The sequence below is a fragment of the Indicator indicator genome, chromosome 14 (assembly GCF_027791375.1).
Source record: "Indicator indicator isolate 239-I01 chromosome 14, UM_Iind_1.1, whole genome shotgun sequence".
NCBI classification, from domain to species: Eukaryota; Metazoa; Chordata; class Aves; order Piciformes; family Indicatoridae; genus Indicator; species Indicator indicator.
Genome location: NC_072023.1, coordinates 23,167,811 through 23,185,518, shown reverse-complemented (window position 1 = coordinate 23,185,518; position 17,708 = coordinate 23,167,811). Strand labels below are relative to the sequence as shown.

The 17,708-nt window shown below is 45.7% G+C and overlaps 1 protein-coding gene across 2 annotated transcripts in view; it reads right to left on the bottom strand.

The window, feature by feature from the left end:
• The window catches only part of RERG (RAS like estrogen regulated growth inhibitor), a 140,193-nt gene that overhangs the window by 11,035 nt on the left and 111,450 nt on the right, over positions 1-17,708 (bottom strand). The window contains exon 2 of one of the 2 annotated variants that reach the window (XM_054386553.1): positions 6,302-6,358. The exons of the other annotated variant lie outside the window; for it this stretch is intronic. Within the exon in view, the coding sequence (XP_054242528.1) occupies positions 6,302-6,358 (57 nt within the window). The remainder of the gene's footprint in view (positions 1-6,301; positions 6,359-17,708) is intronic. 2 annotated transcript variants of the gene reach the window in all.

Genomic DNA, 17,708 nt, shown 5'->3' with positions numbered 1-17,708 from the left:
TTTGCTTCCAGACTGAGCTAGCCTGGTTATTGTTGGTGTGGGGGGAATTTCAGCTCACACTGACACACTCTCCTCAAGCCAAGCTGCCCCAGGGGCAGGCAAATTGTCAGGCTGCTGTCACCCTGGCCCTGGCAAGTGCTGCTGAAATGGTACAGAGGAATGCTTCTTGTCATGCTGCTTCTAAGAATCTCTTCATGGAGACAAACTGAAATACAGCACAAATTTCCAGTTCTGTAATGAATCCACCACAGATGTGTTGTTTATTTTTGTGGAATGCTTTCAGGCTGTGGCTTAAGTGGTGCCCTAGCCAGACCAAGTATTTTTAGGCTCTGCAATCACAGAATCATTTAGGTTGGAAAAGACCTTTAAGATCAAGTCCAACCACTGATCTAGCACTGCCAAGTTACCACCAAACCATGTTGCTAAGCACCACATCTACACATCTTTTAAATACTTCCAGGAATAGTGACTCCACCACTTCCCCTGGCAACCTGTTCTGGTGCTTAACAACTCCTACTCTGCAGAGATTTTTCCTAATATCCAACCTAAACTTCTCCTGGCACAATTCCACACTATTCCCTTTTGTCCTGTTGTTTGTGACTTGGGAGAAGAGAGATGCTCAACTCCTTTCAGGTACAAAGAGCTAGAATGTCTCCCTTCAGCCTCTTTTTCTCCAGACTAAGCAACCCCAGTTCCCTCAGCCACTTCTCATTAAGACTTGTGCTTTACACCCTTCACCAGCTTCATCACCCTGCTCTGGACATGCTCCAGCACCTCAGTGTCTTTTCTGTAGTGTGGCTTCCAAAGCTGAACACAATATTCAAGGTGCTGCCTCACCAGTGCTGAGTACAGGGAGCAATCACCCCCTGCTCATGGTGGCCTTCTTGGCCACCTGGGCGTACTGCTAGCTCACATTCAGCCAGCTCTTGGCCAGTACCCTCAGATCCTTTTCCATCTTCTAACATCTCACTGAATGTTCTTATTAACTTGCAAGTTGTGTTCCATTTAAAAATATATAGCCATTAATTCATGTTGGTGAAAGCCATAAGGTAGCCTGTTAGGGGTTGGAAGGGACCTCCAAAGATCATTGAGGCCAACCCCCCATAGAATCCAGTCCAGGTCACACAGGAACACATCCAGATGGGCCTTGAAAGTCTCCAGAGAAGGAGACTCCACAGTCTCTCTAGGGAGCCTGTTCCTCACAAGGCAGTGCTCCAGTCCCTTAATCATCCTGGTAGCTCTCTGTTTGACTCTCTCCAGCAGATCCCTGTCCCTCTTGAACTGGGGAGCCCAAACCTGGATGTAGTATTGAATATTGTCTCACCAGGGCAGAGCAGAGGGGGAGGAGAACCTCCCTGGATCTGCTGGACACATTCTTTTTAATGCACCCCAGGATCCCTTTGGCTGCCTTGGTCACTAGGGCACATTGCTGACCCATGGGTAATTTGTTACCCACCAGGACTGCCAGGTCCTTCTCCACAGGGCTGTTCTTCTCCAGCAGATCACCTCTGAAGTGATCTCTTCCTCAGTGCATATTTAACAAGCTAACAAGTTTAATGGTGAATAAAAATATTAAATATTTTAGAAAGCAACTGTGTTTTTCCATATGTGCAGTTCCAGCCCACTGCTACCTAGAGATCTTTCACTGGACCTCCTGATTCTGTTGCATGAGTGAGATAGTTGTGTGAGTTATCATCAATCAAGATTGCAAGTGGCAACTCTGCTTTGACAATGCCAGGTAACAACTTAGCCTGAGAGATTAGGAACTGTTTTCAAACAAACACAACAGCCAACAAGGCAGGACTTTGGCAGTGACTTGCCATTTAATCAGACAGGATGGTTAAGTCAAGCCTGATGGCTGACACTCCCCACCAAATGACCTCTGCTATTACCCTTTGGCTGAGAAGAGTGAAATGAACAGAATCATGGCATGTCCTGCGATGTTGCTGCTGCTCTTAGCAGCAGGGCTCTTTGCCTTTATTGCTCCCTCTGCTCCCCTCTTCTCCTTCCAAGGGGTAAGTAACCAGGATGAAAGCATTGTGGATGTGCACCCAGCACAGCTAGAAATGTCTGGAGCTCCACTGTAACATTCATTTCAAACCATCTGACTGCCTGGCTCAGAAGAACGTGAGAAGCCAGCAATGCATCCTCCTGCTCTGCAGGCCTGCAGCTGGCACCCATCCTGTCAGTGTACTTCCCTGTTGGCTGGGACTGTGCTGGGGTCTCCACACCTTAGCACATGTGAAGACAACCTGGTTAGCTGCTGACTGTGGTGCTGTGAGCCAGTCACAGTTGCAGGGTACTGAGAGCATCATGTGCTGAGCCTTGTGCAGCTGCCCTGAAGAGAATCAGCTTCTAGCTGATGGGTTGATACTGGCATAGAATCAGAGAGTCATAGAATGATCCAGGCCAGAAGGGACCTCCAAAGGTCATCCAGTCTGACCTCCCTGCAGTCAGCAGGGACATCCCCAACTAGATCAGGCTGCCCAGGGCCTTGTTGAGCCTCACCTTGACTATCTCCAGGGAGGGAGCCTCAATCACCTCCCTGGACAACCAGTTCCAGTGTTCCACCACCCTGTGAAGAACAACTTCCTGATATCCAATCTAAATCTGCTCTTCTCTACTTTGAAGCCATTGCCCTTTGTCCTGTCACTGCAGGTCCTTGCAAACAGTCTCTCCCCATCCTTCTTGTAGCCCCCTTCAGGTACTGGAATGCTGCTATCAGGTTTCCCCTGTTTTTGTGAAGATGCAGCAGTCCTAGTGCTGCTTGCACAGATCCAACCCCATGCACAAAAGTGGCAGAGCTGCAAAGCCCTGACTTCAGCAGCAGCTTCATGTGCCAAAGGTTGCAGGACTCAGTGATGCTCCTCCTGCCAGAAAAACTGATTTCATGGTTTGCAATTTGGTTCCTAGAGCTACAGTGCTATACCCAGATGATGCTAAAAATATGGTCTTTCATTTTCTTCTGGCAGGTTAGAGTAGTAAAGAATATTTATAAGGTGTTGTTTTTTCCTTTCCAGTTAAAGTGTACCACCCTTGAATTAAAAGAGGGAAAAGTTTGTTGTGTGGTTTGGTTTTTTTACCCTTAGTTTAGGATAATGTTGAATTTCCATCAGGCCTTGTACAGCTTGGTTGAAACTAGCCTAAAAATAGGAATTATCTGGGATTCCTTGCATCAGAGGGCTAATGAGTGGTTGAAAACTTGATGTGAGAAATAAAGTAAAAATAGGACATTTTTGTCAGAGTCCTAGTGATTTTGGGCCAGACCTTGTGTTGCTTAGTAGCTGCAGAGTTTGCATCTGTTTTACTCCTGCCCTTTCAAAACTCCTTAACAAAACCACTTCTTCTCCTTCTAGGGCAGATGAGTCTCACTGACACAAAGGTTTTTAGGGTGGAATATAAGATATCACTCTTTCCACCCAACTACCAGTCCATGACTATGAGGAAGAAATAAATCTGTTCAGCTCAAGCTTCTCAGTAAATTCAGCTCAGTGATGTTTACAGGTAGCTGGCCACTAAATCTCTGCAGGATGATTATGATAATGATGGCAATGGGTTCTTTAAAACACTGTTTCTCAGAATCACAGAATGGGCTGGGCTGGAAAAGACCTCCATAGGTCATCCAGTCCAACCCCCTCTGCAGTCAGCAGGGACATCCTCAACTAGATCAGGTTGCCCAGAGCCCTGTCCAGCCTCACCTTGAGTATCTCCAGGGATGGGGCCACAATCACCTCCCTGGGCAACCTGTTCTGGTGTTCCACTGCTTGTTCCTAACATCCAATCTCAATCTGCTCTTCTCTAGTTTGAAGCCATTGCCTCTCAACCTGTCCCTGCAGGTCTTTGCAAACAGTCTCTCTCCATCCTTCTTGTAGCCCCCTTCAGGTACTGGGAAGTTGCTATTAGGTATCCCTGGAGCCTTCTCTTCTCCAGGCTGAACACTATCAGCTCCCTCAACCTCTATTCATACAAGGAAAAAAAAAAAAAAGTTTTTTAAGATCTAGCACATTTCTAATTGATTGATTGATTAATATTTGAATAGTGGTTAGAATGTCAGATATTTTTTTCCTAACACTTCAGAGCCTCCTTTGAATCCTTTTATGATCCACAGTTTCATCTATAGTTACCCATTCTGTGGTGGGTAGCTTCCACTAGAGATTACTGTGATTAAGAAATAGATTACTTATTTTATTTAATAATATTATTAAATATTTATTTATTTAATAATATTATTTAATAATATTTTATTAGCTTTCACATTTCTCAAACCTTTTCTTCTGAGCAACTTACAGCACTTAGCTTTGCAATAACTGTAATACATGATTGGGGCTGTTCAGTCTGGAGAAGAGAAGATTCCAAGGAGACCTTCTTGTGATCTTCCAGTATCTGAAGGGGGCTCCAAGAAAGCTGGGGAGGGACTTTTTAGGGTGTCAGGGAGTGATAGGACTGGGGGGGAGGAATGGAGCAAGACTAGAAATGGGTAGATTCAGGTTGGATGCTAGGAAGAAGTTTTACACCATGAGGGTGGTGAGACACTGGCACAGGTTGCCCAGGGAGGTGGTGGAAGCCTCAGACCTGGAGGTTTTTGCAGCCAGGCTGGATATGGCTCTGAGCAACCTGACCTAGTGTGAAGTGTCTCTGTCCATGGCAGGGGGTTTGGAACTGGCTGATCCTTGAGGTCCCTTCCAAACCCTAACAATTCTATGATTCTAAGCTCTTATCCTCTAAACTGAATGAGAACCTGGGAATTTAGTTCAGTCAGGGCAGATTTAATTGTTCTCTTATTGAGGTAGGACTGCTGTCTGGGTGAAAGCTTTCTGTGTTGTGAACAGAAGGTGAATAGATTCCTGAGGGGCATGGTTAATATGCAGTTGCATTCATTTGTAAAACAGAAACCAATGTCAAGTCTTGTACACCAGAAAAGAACAGAGGGCCTGCATAGTAGGGTAAAAGATAATCAAACTTGCATCTTGCTGATACCTCTGCTTCTGTGCTTAAACAAAGGCACTTTTGCATACAAAGTCCCTGTGTATGAATTTAATGAACCTGGACTACACTCAGGGAAAACACTTTGCATGCTGCTTCTCCTGTCCAACTCTTCAAATGTTATATTAGTGCTGGACACATGAAGTACTAATGCTAATGATATGAACTGAACATCCCACTGTGCTGTTCAATGCAGGTGACACAAATCACTGAATGATACATTGATATTAGCAGATGGAAGAATGTATTTTGGTTCAAGTTGTTCTAAGAATTCTTTTTCCCAAGCTGAGATTTCTGATATCTGCCATTTCTTCATCTTAACTGAAGACAGTAGTTCAATACTGGATACCTTTGCTGGAAGGGCTGCCTGGGTTTGACAATAAATTTTGGGCTTTGTTTCTGCTGTGTTTTCTTAGTGTGACCTCTTAGAGAAAGAGCCCTAAGAAATAAATAGATATGGAACTGCATCATCTGTGCTTGAGCCTCCAAAGAAAGGGTAGGAAGGAGACAGGAAGAGATTGTAGGAGAAAAGGAAATTTCACAAGCCCCCTACTTCATATGTAAATTGCTTAGTCCTGAGGTATTAAAGATGCCTTCTAAGATGTGGATGCCTTATCTCAGACTTCTTGGCCTGGATTTTCCCTGGTGCAGAGCACTCAAATAGATGCTAACTTAGGAAATACTAAGAAATTGGACCTTGGCCCAAATTTGTAAGCAAGGTTTCTAATTCAGAGCACCTGCATGACAGGGTTTTTGAGATATCTGTGCCAGCTTCTGTGCAGCTGAGAGTGGTGAAGGTGACACATGGATGTCCTTTTGATGACTGGTGTCTCTATCTGGTCACCCAGAAAAGTGAACCACAACCTGTGTGTGAAGGTGAGGACAAAACATTTACCAAATGGTGGGTGCAGAGACTGTTAAGTGCTTCCAATTTTATTTGCTGGGTTGTTTTTCCCCACACTAAATAGTTTTCAGAGTGAAATGCTAATGGCAATTGCTATCCATGGCAAAGTGCCCACTGACATCTGTGTGAGCAGAAATGTGCCTGACATGAATTCTCCTTTGGCCTGAGTGAGGACTGCCTCTCAGGTCTGCCATAGAATCATAGAATCAGTCAGGGTTGGAAGGGACCACAAGGATCATCTAGTTCCAACCCCCCTGCCATGGCCATCTTGGACAAGGATTTGTTCCAGCTTTAAATGACCGCGAAGAAGCTTTTCACAGCTCATTTAAAGGTTGGCTGAGGCTTGGAAATTTAACTCTCTGCCTTTCTATTCCTTCAGCCATGCTATTATGCACAGAATCAAATGCCACCTACCTAGTGTTGGGTCATACTCCCAGATGAAGCGTTTGGTCAGGAAGCGTACAACAAGAGCTGGAGGAACAAAAAGATTCAGGTGAGATGCAGAAGCCATCAACTCATCTGATTCTTAAAGCTTGCCTTAACAAACTTTTCTTGTCAAGCAGGCATGCAGCAGGGCCCCTAAACTGTCAGCAGATTTCAGCTTTGCTGATTGTGGCAATTGAGGCACTGTCAGTGTTTACAGCCCATGTTACACTCTCAGAGTGGGGAGACAACATTGAACAAAAAACCCAAACCAAACCAACCCCTCTTTACAGCATTAATCATCTACCCATGTAACAATGCAGGACAAAGAATACCAGGAGGGTATTCTCCAGAGCTGAGGGAGCTCTGGAGATCATGGAGTCCTGCCAGAACAGGACCATAGAATCTGGGGCAGGTTGTGAAGGAACACATCCAGATGGGTCTTGAAAGTCTCCAGAGAAGGAGACTCCACAACCTCTCTGGGCAGCCTGTTCCAGTGCTCTGAGACCCTCACAGTGAAGAAGTTCCTCCTCATGATGAGGTGGAACCTCCTGTGCTGTAGTTTATATCCATTTCTCCTTGTCCTATCACAGGGCACAAGTGAGCAGAGGCTGTCCCTGTCCCTTCCTTCCTCATGACCCCCAGCCCTCAGATATTTATAGACATTTATCAAATCCCCTCTCAGTCTTCTCTCCTCAAGACAAAACAGCCCCAGGGCTCTCAGCCTTTCCTCATCAGGCAGTGCTCCAGTCCCTTCAGCATCCCTGTAGCCTTCATTGGACTCTCTCCAGCAGATCCCTGTCACTCTTGAACTGGGGAGCCCAGAACTGGATGCAATATTCCAGGTGAGGTCTCACCAGGGCAGAGCAGAGGGGGCGGACAACCTGCCTGGATCTGCTGGACACACTCCTCTTAATGCACCTCAGGATCCCATTGGCCCTCCTGGGTACACAAGGGCACATTGTTGTCAATGGTAGTCTCTAACTTCCCCCCTCATCCCCTTTTTCCTTCCCTCAGAATAGTTTGTACCATTAAAAAGCCAAACCAACCCCATTTACAGTGCTATGAATAGATGGCTTCTGAAAATCCCTCTGTTTTGGATGCTTTAGATTTCCTACAACCAGTGGAAAAAATGGTTGGCAAGGTTTTGAAGCAGGATGGCTTGAAGCTTCAAAACTAGAGGTGCTCAAATAATCCAATTCTCAAAAACTTCTTCTTAAAATTTGAAACCTTGTATGGCAAATTTGCTGGAATGTGTCCTAAAAAGGGCCACGAGGATGAGCAGAGGGCTGGAGCTGCTCTCCTATGAGGACAGACTGAGAGAGTTGGGGTTGTTCAGTCTAGAGAGAAGATTCTGAGGAGACCTTATTGTGACCTTCCAGTACCTGAAGGGGGCTACAAGAAAGCTGGGGAGGGGATTTTCAGGGGGTTAGGTAGTGATAGGCCTGGGGGGAATGGAGGATTCAGATTGGATGTTAGGAAGAAGTTTATTACCATCAGGGTGGGGAGACACTGGCACAGGTTGCCCAGGGAGGCAGTGGAAGCCTCATCCCTGGAGGTTAAGGCCAGGCTGGATGTGGCTGTGAGCAACCTGCTGTAGTGTGAGGTGTCCCTGCCCATGGCAGGGGGGTTGGAACTGAATGATCCTTGAGGTCCCTTCCAACCCTGACAATTCTGTGATTCTATGACTCTAAACACATTAATCATCTAAAAAGCTTCCCTCTGCATCTTGGCATGCCTGCCTTGCAACAATTTATTTTACATGTTTTGCCTATTTGTCAGCTGAAGGCATCAGCTCTAATATTTTAAGCCAATCACCAACAAATGCTTGTAATGAATTTGTAGCAGTGCAAATAAAGCTTTTGCTGTTGGAGCACCGGACAGTGAGTTCTCAGGTTCAGTGTGTGGGCTAACATCTTGCTACTTATGTTCACTGAATGCTACTGAGGTTAAGGATCACAGGTGTGAGCTCTCGTGAGGAGGGAAGTAGGTTGTATTCCTCTCCAGGAGGGAGGCCTGTATACAAGAGAGAGAGATGAAGAAAAGAAAGGGAGGGTGTGGGCCAGCTGCCATGGATAGGGCCAGATGGCAACGTGCTGGCAGGTACAGCAGGGAGCACAGCAAGTTGAACAAAATGCCTGCTCAGCACTGCTGGTAATAGCACACTTGCATAAAGCTTGCTTGGGCTTGGTGAAAGGAAGAAAATGCCAGCTCAGCATGATCCCAGGTGACTGGGGAAGTATCACAGAATTATCAGGGTTGGAAAGGACCTCAAGGATCATGCGGTTCCAACCCCCCTGCCATGGGCAGGGACATCTCACACTACACCAGGTTGCTCACAGCCACATCCAGCCTGGCTGCAAAAACCTCCAGGGATGAGGCTTCCACCACCTCCCTGGACAACCTGTACCAGTGTCTCACCACCCTCATGGGGAAGAACTTCTTCCTAACATCCAATCTGAATCTACCCATTTCTAATTTTCCTCCATTCCCCCCAGTCCTATCACTCCCTGACACCCTAAAAAGTCCCTCCCCAGCTTTCTTGTAGCCCCCTTCAGATACTGGAAGGCCACAAGAAGGTCTTCTCAGAGCCTTCTCTTCTCCAGACTGAACTGCCCCAACTCTCTCAGTCTGTCCTCATAGGAGAGGTGCTCCAGCCCTCTGCTCATCCTCATGGTCCTTCTCTGGACATGCTCCAGCACCTCCAGATCTTTTTGTAACAGTGATCTTGTATCAACCTCAGAGTCATGTGCTCTGTGCCAGTTTTTGGGGCAGGCACACTCAGGGCTGTGCAGAGCTGCTCTTCTCTTCTGCCCTGTGCAGGGCAGGCTCTGCTCAGCTTTCCCCTTGCAGCCTGGCTGATTTCCTCAAAAGACTCCTGCCTTCCTTTATGGCAATGGTCACAGCCCATCCTATGGAGCTTTTCACCTCCACACATTTTTCCAAGGCTAAAGATTAGCAGCTGCATTTCCCAGATGTGGAATGTGAGATGCTTTTGATCCAGCATCGATCCCGCTTGTAACTATTGTGAGCCATCTTGGATGGAAAAGCTCTTCACTTTTGCCTCATTAGAGGTGCTTAGAAGATGAGCCCCAGCTGAGTTTCCAAACAATGCATGTGACTTTGCTGTCTGGTCTGACTGAAAATAAGTGAGAGGAAAGCTGGAAAGGGCATCCAAGTGCTTGGGCTGTCTGCCTGCAGACCAGCGTTCTGGCTTGTGCCACCTTCCCCTGGTCCCCCTGGAGCAGCAGCCATCTCGTTTATGTTGTGTTCACTTGCTGCCAGATGACATCATTATTTGTTAGCAAAATGACTTCTGCCAGCAGAAGCAGCAGAAGTGAGGGCATCAGGAATCAGCTACGCACTCATTTCTGCAGCTGTCATAAGCACCGCTTGAGGCAAAGCAGGAGAACTTCCTCCTGTCCTTAGCAGGATTGCATAGAAAGAGTCAAGATGAGCATTTTTTCCTGCTTGCCTTAGCAAAGGTGTGTGTAGGACCCTGTGTGACCTGCCAGTCTTATTTAGACATGCTTAACTCTAATAATGAGCCAAAAATAACCCAACACACTGAAAAAAAAAAACAAACAAACAAACAAAAAACCAATAAATCCACATGCTGGGGCTTGATTAAAAATAACATTGAGGCTGAGAGTTAGTGAACTGCATTGTTTTCTGATGGCAATAGGTGGCCAATTCCATTGTTCATATGAAAATAACCAGCTCTAGGGCTTATCCTCAAAGGAGATGAAATGCATTTTGAAGCAGGCGAGATCTGGATCAATACAGTACCCAGCAAGAGTGAAATTCATGGTCTACCACCGAGACTAGTCCAGGCTCTTCCTCAGACAGTTACTGCTCATGAAACACAAAGTAGCAGGCTTAGAAGGAAAGAATCTCCATCAAACTGCAATTTGGATTCCCACTGTGTTTTTCAGAGACATAAGCATTACCTCAGGGAATTGATGTAATGTCCCAGCAAAGGAAGAACAGACTCATGTCTCACTTCCAAGTCAGCTGTTTTACACAGGGTTTAAATTAGAGCAGAACTTGGCCCAGGACTTTCATTCACTCATGTTTAAGCCTTCTGCCTTAGAAGTTATTCTTGGAGAAGAAACATGGTTAACTATCAACTACATTTGCAATGTGACTCCACTGAAGACAATGAAGTTACAGCAGGAATTGGCTTACAAACTGAGATTATCAACTATGTAACCAAACTCTTTGGGACTTGTGTGGGTGAGTCCCTTACTCAGCTTTAAAAATCTCAGTCTATGTGTTTTGGAACTTTTATATTTATATATATATATTTTAATAGTGTTTTTGTGCCTTGCTCTGTATCTTTGGATTTAGTAACACATAAATGAATTTGTGGCTGAATTTACAATCTGCCTGAATGCATATCTGCATGAATGTGTTATCATTACAGCTGAGCTAAGCTTTTCAGGGAAGGATGGAAGCAGGGTTTCACTTGAAAAACATCCCTCCCCCCTAAGCTACAGAGTTCAAAGTTATTCTAAGAAAAATAACAATTCTCCACAGTGAAATAACTGCATGCTGACTCTTTTACGTTGTGAGAGTTTTCAGCTAGAAAAAGTGGTCTGAAAGCAGTCCTATTATTTAACTTATCAACAAGTCTGTTCCTGGTGCCATGATGACGTGTCATCAGCAAACCAGACTTGGCAGAAGACATCAGAGTGGTTTAAACCAAAGGTTATAATGATCAAAAGGCATTTTCACAAACCAAGTACTTCATTTTTTTCCCCCCAAACCCTTACATTTTCATTAGAGACCCCTTGTGTACTGGACTTTCAGTGCCCTTGGAGCACGTGGTGAGGGCCAGCCAGCAGGGTAGTGGTGCCACAGGATTGTGGCATGTGATGTGCTGCCTGCTTAAACATCTCTGTGTCCAGCTTTATGAAATAATGATTTCCATTAAAGGCACTACCACAGGAATTTCACTGACTTCTAAAAGTGCAGGTATTTAGAAGAGGGGTAGCGCAGAAAGCATCAACTGATCATGCAGCATCCTTTCCTGATCCTAGTACCTCATGAATGTCAACATGCAACCATTTCTTGTGTCTCTGTGTCCATGGGCCTGTGTTTGCTTCAGTTTTGACAGCACCTCAGGCAGTTCAGTGGTGTGGGGATACGAGGAGTGACAAATCATTATGAGGATTTCTCTGCCTTTCCTCCTCTCTTGGTTTGCTCACTGTGGTCACAGAATCACAGAAACATTCAGGTTGGAACAGATCCTCAGGATCACCAAGTCCAACCCAGAACCCTACTCTACAAGGTTCACCCCTAAACCGTAGCCCCAAGCATCACATCCAAACCACCTTTAAACACATCCAGGCTTGGGGACTCCACCACCTCCCTGGGCACCACATTCCAGTGCCTTAACCACTCTTGTTGTGATGCTGAGACCTAATATGCATGTGATAAAGTAGAAGGCAAATGTAACAGAACAAAAAGAGATCAGTGGGAGGAAAAGAATACCAAGCATAAAAATGATCTGTTTTATACTGCCTTGTCTCAAACTCTGCTGTTTTTATACCTATTTTAATCACTGTCTTTAGCAGTGAACTGTTCAGAGAGATTATTGTACATGCTTGTACTTTTTTTTTTTTTCAGTAATGGCCCAGTGAGGTCCTCCCCTGACTGATGATCTAAATATAAAAGGTGTATATATACTTCTAATTATAAATATTCATTAATCTAAACACCAAAAGTGTATATACTTTCTGGATATGCTTATATATACTGCATGGCAGTGCATACATAACAGTGGAATAGTAGATACAGACTAGGATTGAGTAGCTGTGTGATGAAATGTGTTGCTCTTGCCTTTCAGGAGCTTATGCTGCTTAGTGTAATGTAACTTCTTTTCTTCAGTGGTAGTGATGTGAGCTTCAGTTCTATGGAGCCAAATCTAAGCATCAAAAGTGGCTGAAATGCCACTTTTTGTTCTGGTGAGGCATAAAGGGATTGGAGCCCTTGTCTCAAGTCTTCTACCATAATACTCACAGCAGCAGCATGGACCAAACCTGTGTTCAAGTACTTCAGAAACACAAAGATACTTTCAAATGTCAAAATGAAATACTGTATATTGGATTTATCTTTGCACTAAATATGATTTCTTATGCTGACTATGCACACAGCAGGACTCAAAAGACTCTTTCAGATGCTAACACAGTTGGTTGTTCAATTAGAAGTCAATAACTGACCTTCTTTGACAAGTTGTTTGGAAGGACTGTGCTGCTTTGGAAGAGAGAGACCATAACCCAACTCATTCAGCCAAGGGGCAATGAACATAAACTACAGCACAGGAAGTTCCACTTCAACATGAGGAGGAACTCCTTTACTGTAAGGGTCACAGAGCCCTGGAACAGGCTGCCCAGAGAGGTTGTGGAGTCTCCTTCTCTGGAGACTTTCCAGCCCTGTCTGGATGTGTTCCTGTGTGACCTGTGCTGGATTCTCTGGCCCTGCTCTGGCAGGGGGGTTGGACTCAAAGATCTCCAGAGGTCCCTTCCAACCCCTAACATCCTGTGAGCCTCTAATTTAGCAGTCTGCACCACAGTAGTCATCCTTTGGCTGTGACCATATATCAAAATAGTGTCTTGCTTTAAAAACCACTGTCACTTTTCAGCTTCTGTTACAAAGTTTTGGATAATGTTTCTTTTGTTAGTTGCAATTACAGTTAGTTAAACTTTCCCTTAATTTCAGTTTTATTTTACTGCTGTGGGACATACCTGATTTTAGGAACATTTGAGTGGAAAGGGTATGGAGTAAAGTAGCTTGCTTCCAGGAGAGCATCTGAATGAAACTCAGGCAGTCTACAGCATGGCTTGTTTAATAATCTCTCAACTGTCTTAATAGCAGACCTGAAGGAAACTCTACATCAGATGATTTTGAAAGCATATTTTAATCACAAGGAACAAGATATGTCCAGTTCTGGGCCTCTCAGTTCAAAAAGGACCTCGGGGAACTGCTTGAAAGAGTCCAGCACAGAGCCACAAAGATGATGAAGGGAGTGGAACATCAGGAAAATGAGGAGAGACTGAGGGAGCTGAGGGCTCTGTGGCTTGGAGAGGAAGAGACCAAGGGGTGACCTCATTCATGCTTATAAAGATGTAAAGGGTGAATTCCAAGAGGCTGGAGCCAGGCTCTGCTCAGTGATGCCCAATGCCAGCACAAGGGGCAATGGTGGAAGTTGAGGCATGGGAAGGCCCATGGAAACGTGAGGAATTTTTTTTTTCCTTAGGAGGGTGACAGAACACTGGAACAGGCTGCCCAGGGGGGTTGTGGAGTCTCCTTCTCTGGAGATATTCAAACCTGCCTGGATGCATTCCTGTGTGGTCTGCTCTAGGTGATCCTGCTCTGGCAGGGGAGTAGGACTTGGATGATCTTTCAAGGTCCCTTCCAATGCCTAACATTCTGTGATTCAGTGATATGAAAAACAAGCAGGAGGCTTAATTTATATGATGTTGTTCCATTCTGTAATATATTGTTCCAGTAGAAGGTTGTTTATTTCCCTGGTCTGCTCTCCTATAAATAATCAGCCTGGTGTGCCTAGTGGTTTGGATTCTTATATCCATGCTTCTGCCATTTTTCCCTTTCTTGACTTCCATGTCTAACTTGTTATGTCACCCCTTTGTGAAGACTAAACTTTCTGGAGTGCTAGTGCTAACACATATGGCTTTCCAAAACACAGGGAATAGTAACACCTCCAACTGTTTGTGTGTCTCAGAGTATATTTGTGACCAAGCTGTAGGGTGAGTCTTAGGGATGAAATCACTCCAATATCTGCAGCTTTTTCTGTAGGACTGTGTGGTGGGTTTAAGAAACTGGGATGTCTTAAACTACAGAGTACAGACCTCCAGAGGCTAGATAGGTCCAGGGGTGGACTAGAAAGTGTAATCTTTTGTCATTTCATTCCCAGAATGCCTGCATCTCCCCTTAACAAGGGAAAGAGTGGTCAGGCATAGGAATGTGCTGCCCAGGGAGGTGGTGGAGTCCCCAAGCCTGGATGTGTTTAAAGGTGGTTTGGATGTGGTGCTTGGGGCTATGGTTTAGGGGTGAGCCTTGTAGAGTAGGGTTCTGGGTTGGACTTGGTGATCCTGAGGGTCTTGTCCAACCTGACTGTTGGTGTGATTCTCTGAACAGCACAAGCTGCTCCTTCCCTTCTCCCTCACTCTCTCCCTTCATGGCATGGATCTTATCTCCTCTATGTGGAGGAGGTTTGTGGCCTGGCTTTGGCCTTGGCTGAGCTCATCTTTAGCTGTGTCACTCAGGTTTGGTATGGGGGGGAGGGGGCATGGAGGCCTGGGGGTTTGGTCTGGTTTGGAGGGAGGTTGTGGAAAGCTTTGGCTTAATGAGCTGTTTGGGTAGCGTGGCTGAGGTGGACTTCGGATTTGTGTATTTTTTTTTTTTTTACTATTGTATGTAGTTATGAATAATACTTCCATTTAAACTTCTAATCCTTTCCAGTCCCATGTGGAGCATTTTCTTCAACTCCTTTGAGAAGAGTTAAAGGGAATCTGTCTGCTCCTCAAATGAAGGCAGGCTGACACAGGTTTGAATTTTTGTGCTGCTTTGAAAGGCAGTAGGCAAATACAGTAGGCTCCAACTCTCTGTATAAGCCTTGACCATAAAATCCAGATGCTCATCTCAAGGTGAAAAATAATGGAGAAAAAAAAAAAGGAAAATTTGGGAAAAAAAATTATTTTCAGACGAAAGGAAGGATGTGGAAAGCTTTGTTCTTTAAATAGTCATTATTTCATTAAGAGAATGGAAAGATGACAGAATTTTCAGGAGGCTTTTTCATATATTTGTTTCCTTATCTTTCCCCCAGTGCTGACTTCAGAAAACATCTGTGCTGGTTTGGGGCCAGACAGATCCTCTCTTGCCTCGAAAGGGACAAAAGAATGAGACTCACACAAACGGATTGGAAAGTGATGGAAAGTTTAAATGGAAAAGCAATTGGTGAAGCTACAGAAAACTACAAACTACAAAGCATAGTGACAAAGAGTATCCCAAAGCGTACAGAACCCCTCACAGAATTCCCAAAGCCTTCCCAATCCTTCCCTTCTCCCCGCCTGAGGGTAAACCCAAACCCCCCAGGGCTCTTTCTTCCCCCTCCCGCTGCTAGGCAAGTCTCAGGCTGGCCAGGTCTGAGACTGCCCCCCCCCCTCCATTCTCCTCCTGGCATTAGGCCTAGACAGGCCTAAGAGGCCTTGAGGATACTCCCCCGGCATTACCCGATAAGAGAGAGCATCTCCCGTGGGAGCAGAGAGGGAAGAAAGAGGAAGAGAATGACTCTGCAGATGGCTTTATAGGGTGCAGGATTTATGGGTAGAAATACGTCGTTTCCTGTGTCTACCCCTGTGGGTGGGCACCCAGGACACCAGAGGTGTATCTCATGCAGCAGTGGCAGGGGGCACCCAGCCTAAACTGCCACATAGACTGTGGTGGTTTGGCCCTGGCCTGGAGGCCAGATGCCCACCAACGCCGCTCTATCACTCCCCCTCTTAAATGGACAGGGTGAGAGGGGAGGAAGAAGAAAAAAAAAGAAATTGACCAAAGCTAATAATAAGATAGAAGCGAATTTAATAACAATAATAGTCAAAAGCAATAGACCGCGCGGAAGCAAGAGAGAGATGTTAGTCTCTACTTCCCATCAGCAGGACGATGGTCGGTCTCGGGAAGCAGGGCTCTCTAAGCTTGGTAGTTGCTTGGGAGGATAGACGCCATGGACCAATCCCCCCCTCTTCCTTCTTTTACTTCATTCTTATATCTGAGCTGACGTCATATGGCATGGAATACCTCTTTGGCCAGTCCAGGTATGCCAGCTCAGCCATGTCCCCTCCCAAGATCCTGCCCATCCCTCAATGCACTCTTGGGGCAGGGAAACATTGAAAAGACATAGCCTGGGTACTTATTCAACAGTAGCCAAAACACTGCTATGTTATCAACTGCTGCTGCAAAACACAGCACTGGAGAATTAACTCCAGCTTGGCCAAACCCAATACAATCTCCACCCCTTATTCCATACCATTTGCGTCACGCTCAGGTTCTACACAATTCAGTACCTTTCATCATCTCATTTGATTCTCATGCTTAAATCCTTTCTTACTCGCACTCGCGATTCAATCTACATACTTAAACCATCTCAATATTTCACACAAAGAGACCCATATAAAAATATAAAAAAAAAGTTCTTCTGCTCCCCCAGATGTTACTTAGGAGTGTTCAGGATAGGAGAAGCAGGATATTCCACTCTTGGACACCAACACCAGCTTGGTCTCAGCCATTGGGTTGCTTTTGTTCTTCGCAGGCCTCCATCAGTTTGAATCCTTCTCACTTTCTGACTTTCTGCAACATACAACTCACATTACTCACATCTCAAATTACCTTTCCCCCAATGTCATATCTCCTTGAGGCACACACTGGGTTTCCCCATCCTTTCTCATTACCCACCAAGTACATCCAGGCCCCTGAGCAAAGACAATCCCACGAATGGGTTTGCCTTTTCCCATAGGAGGAGCAACCCACACTGCCTTTCCCAGCCACTTTCCCATCTGCACTACAGGGACTTTATCTCCCCCCACAGTGTGCAAGGGTTCTGTTTGGGCAGAGCCAGGACGGTTAGCAGATCCTCGGGAATTAACCAGCCAAGTAGCTTCTGCTAAATTTGCCTCCCAGTGCCTCCATGCCCCATTACCCAATGCCTTCAACATAGTCTTTAACAGTCCGTTATATCTTTCAATCTTCCCAGAGGCTTGTGGGTGGTAGGGAATGTGATACACCCATTCAATGCCATGTTTTTTGGCCCAGGAACTGATGGCATTGTTCCTGAAATGAGTCCCATTGTCAGATTCGATTCGCTCAGGTGTACCATGTCGCCACAGGATTTGCCTTTCAAGGCCTAAGATGGTGTTCCGGGCAGTGGCATGGTTTACAGGATATGTTTCCAGCCAGCCTGTAGTTGCTTCTACCATGGTGAGGATGTAGCGCTTGCCCTGGCGTGTTCGTGGCAGTGGTCCGATATAGTCAATCTGCCAGGCCTCACCGTAGCGAAAGCCCAGCCACCGCCCTCTGTTCCAGGGAGACTTAGCTCTGGTGGCTCTCTTGATGGCAGCACAGGTTTCACAGTCATGTGTGACCTGCGTGATGGCTTCCATGGTCAAGTCCACCCCTCGGTCTCGAGCCCATCTGTACGTAGCATCTCTTCCTAGATGTCCCGATGTTTCATGGGCCCATCGAGCTACAAACAGTTCACCTTTACGTTCCCAGTCCAGATCCACTTGGGCTACATCGATTCTGGCAGCCTTGTCTACATGCTCATTGTTTTGATGTTCTTCATTAGCACGGCTCCTAGGTACATGAGCATCAACATGGC